General features: G+C 46.6%; 1 protein-coding gene across 1 annotated transcript; it reads right to left on the bottom strand.

Moving 5' to 3' along the window:
- Nucleotides 1-13,184: 13,184 nt before the first annotated feature.
- On the bottom strand, nt 13,185-14,532 carry LOC101765483. The gene is made up of 2 exons (XM_004957307.4): nt 14,316-14,532; nt 13,185-14,221 (listed from the first exon to the last, which is right to left on the bottom strand). Exons 1-2 carry the CDS (start codon nt 14,441-14,443, stop codon nt 13,993-13,995), a joined length of 357 nt encoding a protein of 118 aa, XP_004957364.2. The 5' UTR covers nt 14,444-14,532; the 3' UTR covers nt 13,185-13,992.
- Between the last annotated feature and the right edge of the window lie 178 nt (nt 14,533-14,710).

Below are 14,710 nucleotides of genomic sequence, written 5' to 3'. Positions count from 1 at the left end.
TGCTCTGGCCATTAGGTGGGGTTTGGACGGCTGATCCTCATTCAGGCTCCATCCGTGCAGGTACAAATGTACAAACTCTACAGAGTGTATAACCTATAGCTATAGTCCGTGTCCATTGGTATGGACAGTCTTCTGATCTGGTACTTAGACTAGACTTTACTACTCTTCTACCTCCCTATTTTTGAGATAGGCCGGCGTTTGCCGTTGAGATGTGAGGGGAGGGAGCTCTCACATCGCCTAGTGTGTTTGAGTGTTGGATTCTTAGGTGAAGGATTTGGGGTGTGTTTGGTTGGGTTGTGGCTTTTGGAAAAGCTGCTGTGAGCTGTGGGCTGTACAAAAGCAGCTGTGAGAAAGCAGTTGTGGGAAAAGCAGAAGACCGTTTGGTTAGAGCAGCTGTGAAACTGTAGGCTGTGTATGGAATACCTGTAATGCCCCTAAAGGCTTGAGGGTCTATTTATATGCAAATTGCTCGTAACAAAATAATGTGTTCACTAATTTGCATGTAAATGACTATTTTAGAAAAAAAAAATCTATGTTTTCCATCCATCAAAGTGATTGGTCCACATAAATAGAACAATATTCATCAAAAAGCTTATACAATGATGCCAACCCTCAACATAATTGTCCTCCTCTCGCACAAACCAAAGCATCAGCTATCCTAGTACAAATATTATTCATGGTATCCTCATTCTCCACATCGTCACTCTCATCTCCTTATATTTATCTCGTGCCACTTGCATATTGTACCAAGCTGTAACGACCTTGGTTAATCAACCAAGTTTATCTTAAGATGAGCCCCTAATCTAGCTGACTCTGCCTTCCTGAGCATGAGCGCTCAAGGTCCGATTCTCAGCCCCGACCCCGGGAAACCCAAACAGACCGCCGGTTCATCTCTAAGTCCAAAGACAGTGTCCTTCCAATCTTGGAGCTGAAGGAGAACCAGAGGCTGACTGGCGGACCCACAATCAGTTCCCCGGTTCTCTCAAGACCAACGCGCCTAAGCAGCATGCGCCCTCTTCAGAGCTTCCCCGCCACGTGGCTCAACTTCCCCAACGCCCGCCGCCTTGCCCAGTCGCCGGCCGCGACAGGATGGATCAGCGCGCCCTCCTTCCCAGTCGCAGCGGAAGCCCCCTGCAACCCTTTCTGCCTCGCCCCGTCTCCCTCGCATCCTCGCCGGCCGCGCCAAGGTGCCCTATCGCTGCCGTGGTAGAGTTTTTGCCGCAGCTGCGTTAGACCGCCTCGCGACCCGCACCCATCATCTCGCCCGGATCCTCGGCTACAAGCCCCGATGCCTTCCGGTCTTTCCGCCTCTCCACAGTCGCGCTGCCCACGAGCTCGCTCCACGATGATACCACCCTCGCCAACCACGACTCCAGCAGAATCAACTCCTTTTTCCGCCTTGCCAGTAATGTGCCCCGGCAAGCCGCTGTCTGCGCTCGCTCGCGCCGCCGCTCGCCCTGTCACCTCGCCTGCTGCGACCTCGCTTGTAGCGCCTTCCTTCCTGTCACACGCCCGTCAAGTCGCCGTCCACAATCCGCCACTTGACGTGACCAGACCACGCTCGCCTTCGCCAAATCTAAATCCCGGCAAAGCCGCGCCTGCGCCGGCCTTGTCTCCAATGCCCAATGACGAAAGACCCTGTCTCCAAGGCTCTGCTCCGACGCCCATCGCCGCTCAATCGCCGCCACGGCAACGCACTCCACCTTTTCTTCCCGGTCTTCATGCTGCTCGAACTCTCTCTCTGCCGCGCAGCTATAAAAAGGAGTACCAGAGTCCCACCGGCGTTTCCTTCGCCATCGCTGTTTTGCCGCCCCTACTCTGCGCGCACTTGAGCATTGCTGCTGAGCTCTTGAGAAGTTCCCCTCTCCGCTCAAACCCACTTCTCCCTAACCAACCACCGTCTGTTCCTCTGCGCTGTCCTAGAGCTTTCTTGTTGTCCACAAGAAGCACCGCCGCCGCCGGAGCACCGTTGAACCTCGCCGCTGCCCAAACCTTAGCACCTTAGTCTTTCTGCCCAAGTCTGTTCCTTCCCGACCCCCAAAACTTCACCAGCAGACCTGAAGGTAAGTTGCCAACCCCTTCCCGTTCGCCCGACCCCTTTTCCATCTCGCCCGACTCTGTCTGCTTCGCCGACCCTTATCCACCTCACCCGAGGGCTCGGTTGTATCTCCTTCCTTGACCCGAGGGTATCTGTGTAAAATATCGGGGACTTCTCTGTGTTAAGTCTGAGAACCCCGGCACAGTTATTCCTTAAGTTTAAGGGTCAGATCACAAGTTTATCCCCATCCGACCCTTTTATCCTGTTCTCCCCCACCTTTCCTGTAGCTTTGCTACAAGTGTTGGAGCTAAAGCTTGCAAGTGTTGTTGAAATAACCGTCTACGTGCTAACTCCTGCATTTGCATTCGTGTAGAGTTACATCTCGTCGACGGCACCTACGAGCTACATCCGGCGCTTGAAGACGGAGCTATAGCAGAGCCGCCAATCACAGAAGCCGAAGCCGAACCCGCTGAGGACCAGTTCACCTCCACCCCACTTGAAGGCAAGCCCCGGAGCATGAACCCATCTTTCCAAACTTGCACATGCCTTCCTTCTTATGAATGTGCATTTACGTATAGGAGTTGTTTGAAACCATAGATGCATGACTTAGTCCCTTTGATCTGAACACTAGTCTGTTGGATCGAGTAGTTGCAATGCTTAATAGGACTCGATAAAAGTCGAGTGATTTCCTGTCACTCGCGAGTTATAGGAGTTGGCTGTTCTCTTTCTGGTTACAACTATAAGGACGATGGACGGGGCAAGGTTTTGGTTAACTCTTTTGGTAGTCTGCTGATCGTCCCGTCTATTTATTGAATCTGTTAAGGCCCGACAGTGGTGGTGTTCGTGATCAAGTGTTTGAAAGTCACTACGGGAAAGCTAAAAATTGCCGAGTGTATTTTTTTTGCCGAGTGTTTTTTTTCGAGCACTCGGCAAACAAGCTCTTCGCCGAGTGCCAAGCTAAAAACACTCGGCAAAAAAAAACACTCGGCAAATCGGGGCTTTGCCGAGTGTCAAACAAAAAACAGTCGGCAAAGCCCCCTCTTTGCCGAGTGTCAAAAAAAACACTCGGCAAAGAGGGGGGTTTGCCGAGTGTCAAAAAAACACTCGGCAAACAGGGGGGTTTGCCTAGTGTTTTTTTTGACACTCGGCAAAAAAATAATTTTTTTCCCTCTTTTCACCATGAAATTTTTTCTACTCCCCACATACAACATGTGGTACTCCATGTTAAAATTTGGTATATTTTTGGATTTATTTGCTATATTTATTTAATTAATTGCATTTCAAGGGAATATTTGGTATAAGTCAAATTTGAACTGCAAGTGATTCAAATTATGGAACAAAATGAGTAGAAAAATGATATTCATGTTTTTCGGCGCAATTTGAGACCTGACCCATGAAATGACAAGAAATTTCGAACATCTTGTTTAGGAAACACGACCACGAACGTGTGGCAGTGGTATTTTTAAATTATAAAAAAAACAAGCAAAGTCTAAAAATCATGAGATTTGTCATGATGTGATGATATCATAGGTGGAGGCTGTGGAAAAAATTGAGAATGTTTTGCACATTTCGTCACGTACGATGTTTACAAACCGAAGTATTTCAGAAGAAAAATAGTAACGTTGAGAAGGATTGCATAAGATTTGGAGTCAAAATGACGGTCGAGTTTTGATTTGACTACAAAACTTTTTGTACAGTCAATAGAGAATATATATTATTTCATGTAAATTTTTGACAATTTTTTGAAACTGTTGGATATTTTTTAATTTTTTTTAAATAGCTTTGCCGAGTGTCCTAGGTTAAACACTCGGCAAAGAACCCTTCACCGAGTGTCACCCCTAGGACACTCGGCGACTTAAGTGCCCAGCCGCCAAGGACTTAAGTCCCGGTCGCACCGCACCCGGCCCCCTCACTACTCCCCCCCGTCACTCCCACCCGTCACTACTCCCTCCTCTCTCCCTCCCGCCGCCGCCCGCCGCCCGGTGCCCCACACCGCCACCCGCCACCCGCCGCCCGGCGCTCCCCACCGCCACCCGCCACCCGCCGCCCGGCGCCCCCGGTCCCGCCGCCCGACGCCCCCCGCCCCACCGCCCGCCGCCCGGCGCTCCCGCATCCGCCGCCGCCTGGCCCCCGGTCCCCGGATTCGCCGCCGCCCGCCTAGCCCCCGGATCCGCCGCCCGCCCGGCCCCTCCACCGGATCTTCTTCCCCGCCCCTCCATTCTGTCACCGGCGGCGCCCCCCCAGATCTGCTTCCCCACCCCTCCCCTCCGTCACCGGCGGCGCTGCTGGGGAGGCTGCGTGGCTGCGGCCTCGGCGGTTCTTGGACGCTCGGTGCGCGCGCCGTGCCGGCGCCAGGGCCTGAAGAGGAGAGGCGTGAACTCGAAGTCGTCGTCCTCGTAGTAGTCGTCGTCGGGGGAGCTCGGGCAGCGGTGCTCGTAGGCGGCAGATCCGGTGCTGGCAGCGGCGGGGTTCATGGTGTGGCGGCGGGAGGTAGTGGCGGTGGCTGGCGGCGGTGTGGATGGTGGTGGCGGCGGTGGCGGCGGAGCAGGTGGCGGCGGCGGAGCAGGTGGCGGCGGCGGAGCAGGATGTGCTGGTGGCGGAGCATGACTTTTTTTTATTTTTTTCAATAATTGGTTGCCGAGTGTTTTCTGGGCACTCGGCAAAGACTTTGCCGAGTGCCCGACACAAAACACTCGGCGAATCAGTGTTTGCCGTCAGGATTTTTGCCGTGTGTCGTTTGCTGAGTGTTACACTCGGCAAACGCTTTGCCGAGTGTTTTTGGGGCTTCGCCGAGTGCCCCTGGCACTCGGCATCTTCCCTATTTCCCGTAGTGAGTACTAATCTCATACCCATTATGGGATGGGGAAGCCTAGTACCTCATTGAACCTGGATGTGAGCGGTCGATCCACTGTCTCTGGAACGAAGTTCCCCTGCGGCTGCATGTGGTGGCAAGTGTGGTCACAGAACGGCAGAGGTCGAGTCTGTGGAACCTTGCACCAAGGGAAGTGGGCCCGACACGGGTTAGGGAATTGATGGGGAAGGCCAACACAGGAAGCGACCCTCGGTGGTGCGCGGATGTCGTGAGGTTAGGTTCACCATGCATGGTTAAAGAACTCGAATCGATTCGTCTGCCTCTCACAGTTTGAGACTGCTTGATCACTATGCTACACTGAGTAAAGAAGGAGTCTGATGATGACATGGTCTTGATGATGAGCTTATATACATAATGTTGGATCTATGTTGCTTAGTATAAGTTGTCAATATAGACCGGTTAATGAACTCAGAATCTCAGCTAAAACATTGAAAGTAAGGACCTAACATAGATGCTTTTGGCAAACCAAACCCCTCAGCCAAAGAGCCTTGCATGTCTAGAAGTGGTGGAGTAGTTTTTCACCAATCGGTTAAGTCTTGTTGAGCTTAGAAGCTCAGCCTTGTTTGTGGCATCTCTTTCCAGGTGAAGTTGAAACTTCAGAGCTTGCTACTGGCACTTGGCCGCCCCAGCTCCCTCCTGGGTGGACAGTCGAGTGGGATCCTTCCTCGGACGGCGGGGAATGGGAGCATTGATGTCCTGTCAGGCCTCACCAGGGACATCCGACCCCGACGTTAGCTTCCGCTATGTTTTCTTCTTTCAAACCTTGTAAAACTCTGATTTCAACCAGTGTGTAATGAATTGTTAATCCAATGGTGGATCTGTTGTATTCTCTGGAACCACTCACCTTCGTGTGAGCTATGCTAACTCGGTCCTGTTAAGTGGTTAAATCGGATGAAATCCGACGGCTCATCGAGTTAACTTGATTAAGGCATGAGGATCGCGTGTTAAGCGACTTACCCGTGCTTTAGTTGAGTTAATCCGAGGTGTTCCGCCACACAAATACTCCTCATCAACATCACATCTCTCGAACTCCTTATCACACAAATTATTGTCATGGATAAAATTATGCAATGTAAGACAAGTCATAATGATATGCTTCTGAGTACGAGGTGAGAAACTTGGCATGCCCTTCAAAATATGCCACTTCTGCTTTAAGACTCCAAAAGACCTTTCAATGACATTACGAAGAGATGAATGTAAGAAATTGAACATCTCGTACTTTCCTTAAGGAGGCCCCAAACGATGCCAAAATTCTAGTATATGGTATGTGCTTCCTTTGAAAGGCACAAGATATCCAATTCGGTTTGGGTAACCCGAGTCCACAAGATAATATTTTCCTACAAAACCAAGTTAGTAAGGTACATAATAATACAAGTATTGCTAACTTGATGAAGGAACCATGTATACCTTTAGGAGGTACGGGAAATGAAGGAAAATTTGCCAATGCATGATTGAGGATACGTGTGTCATGTGTCGAACCCGGCCAACCGGCAACTACAAAGGTGAACCTCATGTCAAAGTCACAAATAGCTAGCACATTCTGAGATGTATATCCATGACGGCATGTGTGGTTAATCAATTCGTCCACTGGCACTACCACTTTAACATGTGAACCATCTATTGCTCCAATTGCACCTTTAAAGTATGGCAAAAAATGATCCTCTCTCACCCTTTGATGCTCCATAGAAAAAGTAGGATCTCTTGGCTTAATGTTGTCCTTAGCTAACTTGCGCAAACACTTCAACACTTCGTGAAACTTCATGTGAACTATCCAAAGTGACCGTGTGAAACGATTTTTAGCTTGTGAAAAAGATTTTGGTCCTCCAACGATCCACAAAAACATCGCCAATGACTCAATAGATGAAACATTGTTGCTTGAGGTCAATCCGTAGGTAGAGACTAGCAAGTCATGAAGTTTCTCAAAAATCTCGGTGCTCATCCGACATCTTATATAAATACCTTGGATGTGACATACACTTCATCACCCATTGAATTCCAGTTTCTGATGTTTCCCTGTATTCACTTTTGTGCAAATACCGCTTAGTATTCAAGTTGCTCATTTCTCCAATAGCACCACCATGCTGTGCAAGTTCAGCTAGCAGTAGTAGTCCTTTTTGCCCATCTTTGGCTACATCTCCCAATCTATCATCCATCTACATGAGACATTAGTATATTAATAATTAAATACAACAACAATAATATATGAAGAAGCTCAACATAACACAAATATACTTGGCATCCCTACATTTTACGAGCTGATGTGTTTAAATTCTTTAGGTTGCAGGCTTCTGCAATCCATGGCATGTGGGAAGAGGTAAATATCTCAGTGTCTGGTTTGCACATATATTACCTTTTAATCTTTTATGCACTATTGAGTCGGAAACAAATGCGAAAACCCAATAACTGAATGCTTTGAGTACTACTCACCTTTTCCCCCTTAGAATTAGTTGTTGATGCACTTAAAACTGAAAAGGCCTCTGAATTTGTAGGAGCCAACTTAATCTTGTCTATAGCTGAATTTGGAATTAAAACTTCCTACTAGCTCTCTCCTACAACTATCTGGTCAAAGTATGCATTTGGTAGGTGATTTCCAATATTAATTTAATTTCTAAATATTTGTAAAGCAACTCAATGAGCAAGATAAGTTGCTCAAGCCGATTTGTTTCAACGCTCAAACTTTTTCATGGTCCAGCTCAATCTAATCTTGCTTGGCTATTTAGAGTTTGAAGCTTGATAGAGTTTGTCATCGCAAGACTTACTTAGATATATGTTTGGACACTGATTTTGCTCATAGTCATTTTGAAGGCTATATGGGATATGGGCAGGCATGCTATGTGAGACTGTACTCCACCACTGATTTTGTTCATGGTTGTTTGGAAAGGCTAAAAAAATTGGACAAATCATGACTCCAACTTAGTAGAAAATCTAAAAGTGGACAAAAAATTCAGATCTTGGGCCAAGGTATTCGATAAATTCCCACCCTGAAACAGTGACCACAGCTGTGTTCTACAACTTAGAGGTTTGTTTGTAATCCTTTACTCCATGTTGGCTATGTTTTATCTCTCCAAAAATAAATATTTGATCTATTTATTTTCTCTTTAACATATACAAATCTATCTCAATTGGTAGCCATTATTTCCTCTTTAATGGAATAAATATTTAATTTTAGAGGTTTTGTGTTTCTGGTCATCATACATGGTTTTGCATGTGACTATTAAACCACATGTCACTTGTATTGTTTATTTTTCTCCTCAATTGTTTGCGCTACCTATCACTCTGGTGTGTTTTGAACTAATCAATTATTTGTATTTACTATTTTGGAAGAACAAGACCCTGGACCCAGTTAAGATGGTACGTTTTGTGTCAAGCAAATTCTGCAGCCAAAGGAACAAATATTTGAATTGGAAGATTTTTATAACTAACAACTACTTTCAATAATCCAGATAGAACAACATAGAAATGAAATGATTATATTCGATTTAATGTTTCATTCAGCTGACTATAAGCAATTCCATTTCATACTAGTATTTTGCAACTCCACTATTGTGGAAATGATGTATATCATGGGATAGGTGAACTACTCTACAGGACCAAGCCTGGCACACAAAAGAAGACAACAGATGTTTGTGACCACCACTTGTTGTCATGTATGGTTTTATAGTCCACCGGACATTATGACTGTAACTATAAACATTATATCACGAATTGGTTGATTGTGGCAATGTGGTTTATTAATTGAATGCACCAGATTAGTGTGGATTCTGGAACAAATTCTTTGTCCTTTAGATTTGTACTATCCTATTCCAGTTCTAATACTTCATTTGAGAAATAGAGATTTAAAGGAAGTATATACATGCACTTCCGAACATTGTGTATTCTTGTTTTATGAATCCTTTTCTACTGTTAAAAAATACAATGTGATAATGTGGTTGTTTCCATACAAATACTTCACTTCTGGGAATTCTCTAAATATAAGATCATTTTTGAAAAATATGTAATGCAGGTAGAGGTTTGGTGGTTCAATAAAAGAATGTGTTTGTGGAATCACCCTTCATGATTTGGTGTTTCAATAAAAGAACTTATGTAATTGGGGAAGATGCGGTATAGTTTCCTTAAGATTTGGTGTTTCCTCTCCATTTTAAAGGAGAGCCAAGTCTTTATAAATCGAAAGTTCTTATTTATTATATTCTTTTAAAGGCAAGTGCATGTTGTGCATGAGTCAAGAGTTGGTACTGAAAGGATTAGTGTCATAAATATTGTTACTGCAAAAAAAAAGTATAGATGAGGTCTCTACTTTCGATAAAACCAATAGGGATTCCTTCCAGAGTACAGTGTTGTTTAAAATTTCTGTGGAGGAAATAGAGGCGGAGAACATGTCCCTTAAAAATTTTTAACAAAGCCTACAAAGAACATGGGCGAGAAGTACTGAAAGAAATACTAAAGGACGCAATTTTTTAAAAAAAACTATTGGACGCAGTGAAGGGCTTTTACAACTTCTAGCTATACATCAATGGAGCAGCTAGACTTCTAGTTATGCATCAACTCAGCACAAGGGCGAATCGGACGCTGCTTTGGCTCGTGAGGATCTCAGCAAACTCGAAGAGAGGGTTGATGTGGCCCTGGGATGGGTATGGCAAGACGAGGATGTGGATGACAAAGGCACGTGCATTCAAGGAAGCAACATTCAAGTAAGGGGATTACCATCCTCTTCCTGTTGCTGGTGCAGAAACAAAAATTATGCATGGTAATTCTTTCTCGTGAGCAATTGAGTATAGATTTTAATGCAAAAAAAAATTTAGGTATGAACCATGATTTAACTATTAAACATATGGGTTTTTTGTGTTTTTTTGTGTGTTCTTGGTTGTGGTAGCCTCTATCCGTGAAGAAATGCTCATCCAGGATAGTTGATACTAGAATAGTAAAATCTGTCAGGTTGCTTTGTCTTTCATGGAGCTCTGCAGGTATGAAACAGTGAAGCTCCAGCTACATGCATGTCATTCACTTCTCTCAATGTCTTGTTGATTAAACAATTTGACTCTTTAAGGTTATTTATTTTTAGTTCACATCAGTTTCAATTATAAATCTTAGAGTTATGCGGACTTAATTTTTCAGCATCACTTTGCTCCATTCTATTATATAGGATTATCATTTTTCAGCATCACTTTGCTCCATTCTCTGATATAGGACTATTGTTCCTAAGGCACGTCTGGTGTCAAGCACATAAGCAGAGCTGCTGTGCGGTGCATAGCGTCTTGGCCACAGCATACAAGTTCTTTCACTAACTTTTGTTTGTCCTGCTCAATTAGTCCTTGCATTAGGTGGCACTACCCTTGAATTAATAGAATGTGTATTTTGTATCAAGCATTTGAGTTCTACCTTTTTAACTCTAAATGATAGTTTCATGTCAATGTCAAATAGGTTTCTGCATGAAAGATGACGAGAACTATTGATGATTTTACAATTAGGTTTACTTTAATATCTTTTTATTTTTAACATGCATACTGATTAACACTTGTATGTAATCTTATTTTATATCACACTTCCACTAGTACTATAAGGAGAGAATTGGAAATAATTTCCATCCAAAGTTACACCCCCTATCCCTCACAGAGGACCCACCTGCCAGGTAAGGGGAGGGTGAAAAGGTGTGACGAAGGGTAGGAGGACAGAAAAAATTGGATGATAGAAAAATGTTTCTGCATATTTTTTTTCACCAAACGCACCTCGTGTACCCGCCATACCCATCCTGTCCCGCCTATAATTTACGTTGCATGTTTCATTTTTCATGCATGCATACCTACCCGCCCCACCCGTCACTACAAGAAATCATCCGATCTATATGACGGGTTCCTGTACCAAGGGTACCCCGACGAAAGGTACCCAAGGCCCTTAATGAACAAATGGGGCCTGAAGCCCAACAGCTCGGAGCACCTCGAAGCAGCCCAAGTATTGCTGCAGCCCACCTCCCGACCTCCCTAGGTCAGTACGATGGACCGCGACCCAACATACCACTCGACTTAGGAGTGGGACCCACATGGGGCCTGGAGCACTCCACCTACTCTCTAACCAAAGGGGACCGACGTCACTCCCCAGTGCATTGATTGCGGCCTCTGACCACTCCACGTCGACCTGCATACAAGGACATGACTGGCCAGGGAGGCCGACCTCTAACCAGGAGGTCCAAGGGTGAGGCCTCACCCTTCGGACCGCTCCAGGACGATCCGAGGGAGGAGGCCATGTGACCCGTACGCTCACACAGGCGCCTGCGTGCGTCATCGTGACCCTCCCCACCATAATGGACCATCAGGATCAGGATAAGGTGGCCACGACAGGCTTGGTACAAGCCCAAAGTACGAGGCAGGGCTCAGGATTGAACCTCACGGCGTTGAGTGGCCGTGAGGACACCCAGCAGATTGGGGAAAAGCTGGGACTAGTGGCACGCCTTGCCCTGGCCGCCGACCAGAGCCCGCCTGACCACTCCGAGTACGGATGTAAGCAACAGTGTCTGTCTTGTTCCCTGCCATGGGGTTAGCGGACGGGATAGAGGCGTGCCTTGGTGCAGGCCATGCCGCGTGTAAGCACTCCATACCGCACAGGGGCTGCCATGACAAACCGTACGGATCCTAGATCGACCATGGAGAACATGGCAAGAGGGCCACATGGGAAGGGCCCACATTGCTAGCTCAGGCCACGTTCCCCGACCATCCCACGCCTCCCGATCTCCGAGGTCGGGAGACCCCCTCCTTTCTTCCAAAGCTATCACCCGGTCCCTAGCCTATATAAGGGAACCAGGCCTTCTCTTTAAAGTCTCTCGACTCCTCAATACACACACACCCATCGCATGCCTACTTGCAAGCACCTTGTTGTAAGCCCCAGTGCACTCGATCCAAGGAACACGACTTCTGTCGAAACTGGACGTAGGGGCTTCCCGAACCAGTATAAACTCTTGTTCTTGTGTGTTAGCCATCGGGAGTGAGGAGAGTGCGACGTATAATCACTAGTCGACGGTACGAAACACCGACAGCTGGCGCGCCAGGTAGGGAGAGTCGCGCACTCCTCACTAGCTTTCGATGGCCTTCTTCGGTTTCAGCACCGACGGCGGTGCCGTCCCGGGTGACACCATCTGTTTCGGGAGCTTCGAGTTCGCCGTCGTCGCCGAGGGTGAGCTAAAGCTCATCCCAACTTCTTCTCGACCCAGACCTTCTGTTTCGGGAGTCTGGACTTCGTCGCCGACCAGTTTGGTCGCTTGCGCCTCCACGAGGAGGGGCGCCCCACTTAGCCGGAGCTGATGGAGGCATCGTCTGGTGGCGATCATCGACTACAACGCCCTCATGCGTTAGATCGATGTGCACCTCGAGGCGGACCTCGAGCCCAGATCATAGGATCACTGTATTCAGAGGTCAATTCTCTTTCTTTGACCTCCCACCGTTGACGACATCCCTTGCTTCTCGCAAGAACGGCTCCTCGGTGCCTGCGAGCGCACTTTCTACGCGCTGGCCATATTCTTCACCCAACTCTCATGGGAGGCCCCACTCCCACCGGAGAGCGAGTTCTGGGTGCCCTGTAACAGCACTAGTACATCAAAGTTGTAAGAAGGGGGCAAACACGAACACATTCAGAAGAGAAATTGAATTGAATTTACATATACTTCGCTGACCTCCTGGTGTCGCATTTGGCTCCCAGAGAAAGATTGCTGCTGTTCTTTAGAGTTGGGGATTTTGGAGCAGTCCTCAGAGTGATGTTTGGGTTTTGTGCTGTGGAAAGGGGAGTCATGATATGCGCCATTGCTGCACTGGCGCCGTACAGCAACTGTGGAGTTTGCTGGGAGCTATGACCATTAGCAGCAGCGATGCAAATGCAACCAAGAGAGGAGATAAAAATGGCCCCACACGTGTTATGTCAAGTTCCCATTGGCTGCACCGTTTGAGACTGGATAAGGCACTATAACATATACAGCATATGCCAAGGAGCTGCACCCATCGCTTTCTCATCAGTTGTAGCTGAATCCGCAGTAGTTTGTTGATTTAATTTGCACACGTGTACGTAGCAAAAAGTTTGGATTTTGGTTGTGCTCCTCACTCCTCAGTTAGCTGCTTGGCTGGATAATGTCTCGCATTGCCTCTCTCTCAAGTCTCAATTCAAAAGCAGGTCTTTTTTTTAATAATGGAAATAGTTCCGGCTTCATCCATTATATTTAACAAAAAGAAATCAGTTCACACATTATTAAACGTAATAGACCAATGCTACATGCACCACCACCACCGCACAAGTTTTAAATAGAACATCCAAAATTTCATAAGCCAATTCGTAAACTAAACGTCCATGGGAAGCAAAAAAGCAAAGAGCCGATGTCTCCAGTGTGCTAGATCATCATCTCCTTTTATCTAATCACTGCGCTGCAACAGCGCCCACTGCCGAAACCAATGCGTTCCCCTGAAAAGAACCTGCATAAAAGTTTTTGGTTGGCATTTATCAAAAACAACATCATTTCTTGTGAGCCAAATTGCCCAACACAAAACCGCTGCCCCTGTCAATAAGTGTGGGTTTGGTTTCTACCCCACCTGTTGTAACCATTGATGGAACAAATCCTCAAAGTTCAATGGTGGTGCAATTCAAAAACAATATGTACCGCACACCACAGTAATTTGACGTAGGAACACTCAAAAAGAAAATGATGGATAGTCTCTTCTTCCATGTGTAGAAAGCCATGAAGCACACACGGTAAATTTGAATATGTATATGTTAAGGTTGTAATAAAAACCCTTCCTTTTTTTTTCAAGAATACCTGACCGTGAAAAATCATTATCCTTCTTTCTAAGTATTCTGGTAACCCAAATCATTTTCCTTGTTTCCCATGGGAAATCCTTTTTATCAAAAAAACAAGAAGTACTGTGTATCTGCATGAACTATGAAGCCGTAAATTTTCCAGTGAAAATTAAGCAACCCATTGAAAATTATAAAAACTGGGAAAATTGTGCAACGAAATTATTGATGCAGAAACGCACAGCAGCAGGGCCAGCAGCGAACGAGAGGAGAAAAAGCAGGCTGGAACCAAAGGCTACTTGTTCTGTGGTTCTGCCCTTCACTTATCAACAGGCTTCCCTTTCTCCCTCAACTTGGCCACAGCTTCCTTCATGGCCTCCTTCCTCCTCTTGCTGGCAAGCACCTTAGCCTGCACGCCGCTAACGTTCGGGTCTTTCTTCTCCTCCGTCGGCGAAGGCGGCGGAGGCCGTCTCTTAGACGCAGCAGAAGCAATGTCAGGTCCCAGCATTGCACCAGCACCAGCAGCAATCAAGCCACATACAAGTGCCCTGTTACAGCAATACATCGAAGTTCTAAGAAGGGGAGAAACACAAACACATTCAGAAAGAGAAATTGAACTGAATATACATATACTTCACTGACCTCCTGGTGTCGCATTTGGCTCCCAGAGAAAGGTCGCTGCTGTTCTTCAGAGTTGGGGATTTTGGAGCAATCTTCAGAATGGAGGTTGTGTTTTGCGCTGTTGAAAGGGGAGTCATGGTATGCGCCATTGCTGCCCTGGAGCTGTACAGCAACTGCGGAGTGTGCTGGGAGCTATGGCCATTAGCAGCAGCAATGCAAATGCAACCCAGAGAGGAGATAGAAATGGCCCCACGCATGTGTTATGTCAAGTTCCCATTGGTTGCACCGTCTGAGACTGGATAAGGCACTACAACATATACTCTCAGCATATGCCAAGGAGCTAGACCCATCGCTTTCTCAGTTTTAGCTGAATCCGCAGTAGTTTGTTGATTTGCACACGTGTACGTAGCAAAAAA

Source organism: Setaria italica, chromosome II (assembly GCF_000263155.2).
Source record: "Setaria italica strain Yugu1 chromosome II, Setaria_italica_v2.0, whole genome shotgun sequence".
NCBI lineage: Eukaryota > Viridiplantae > Streptophyta > Magnoliopsida > Poales > Poaceae > Setaria > Setaria italica.
The sequence above is the reverse complement of the archived record's forward strand: the minus strand, read 5'-3'. Positions and strand labels throughout refer to the sequence as shown.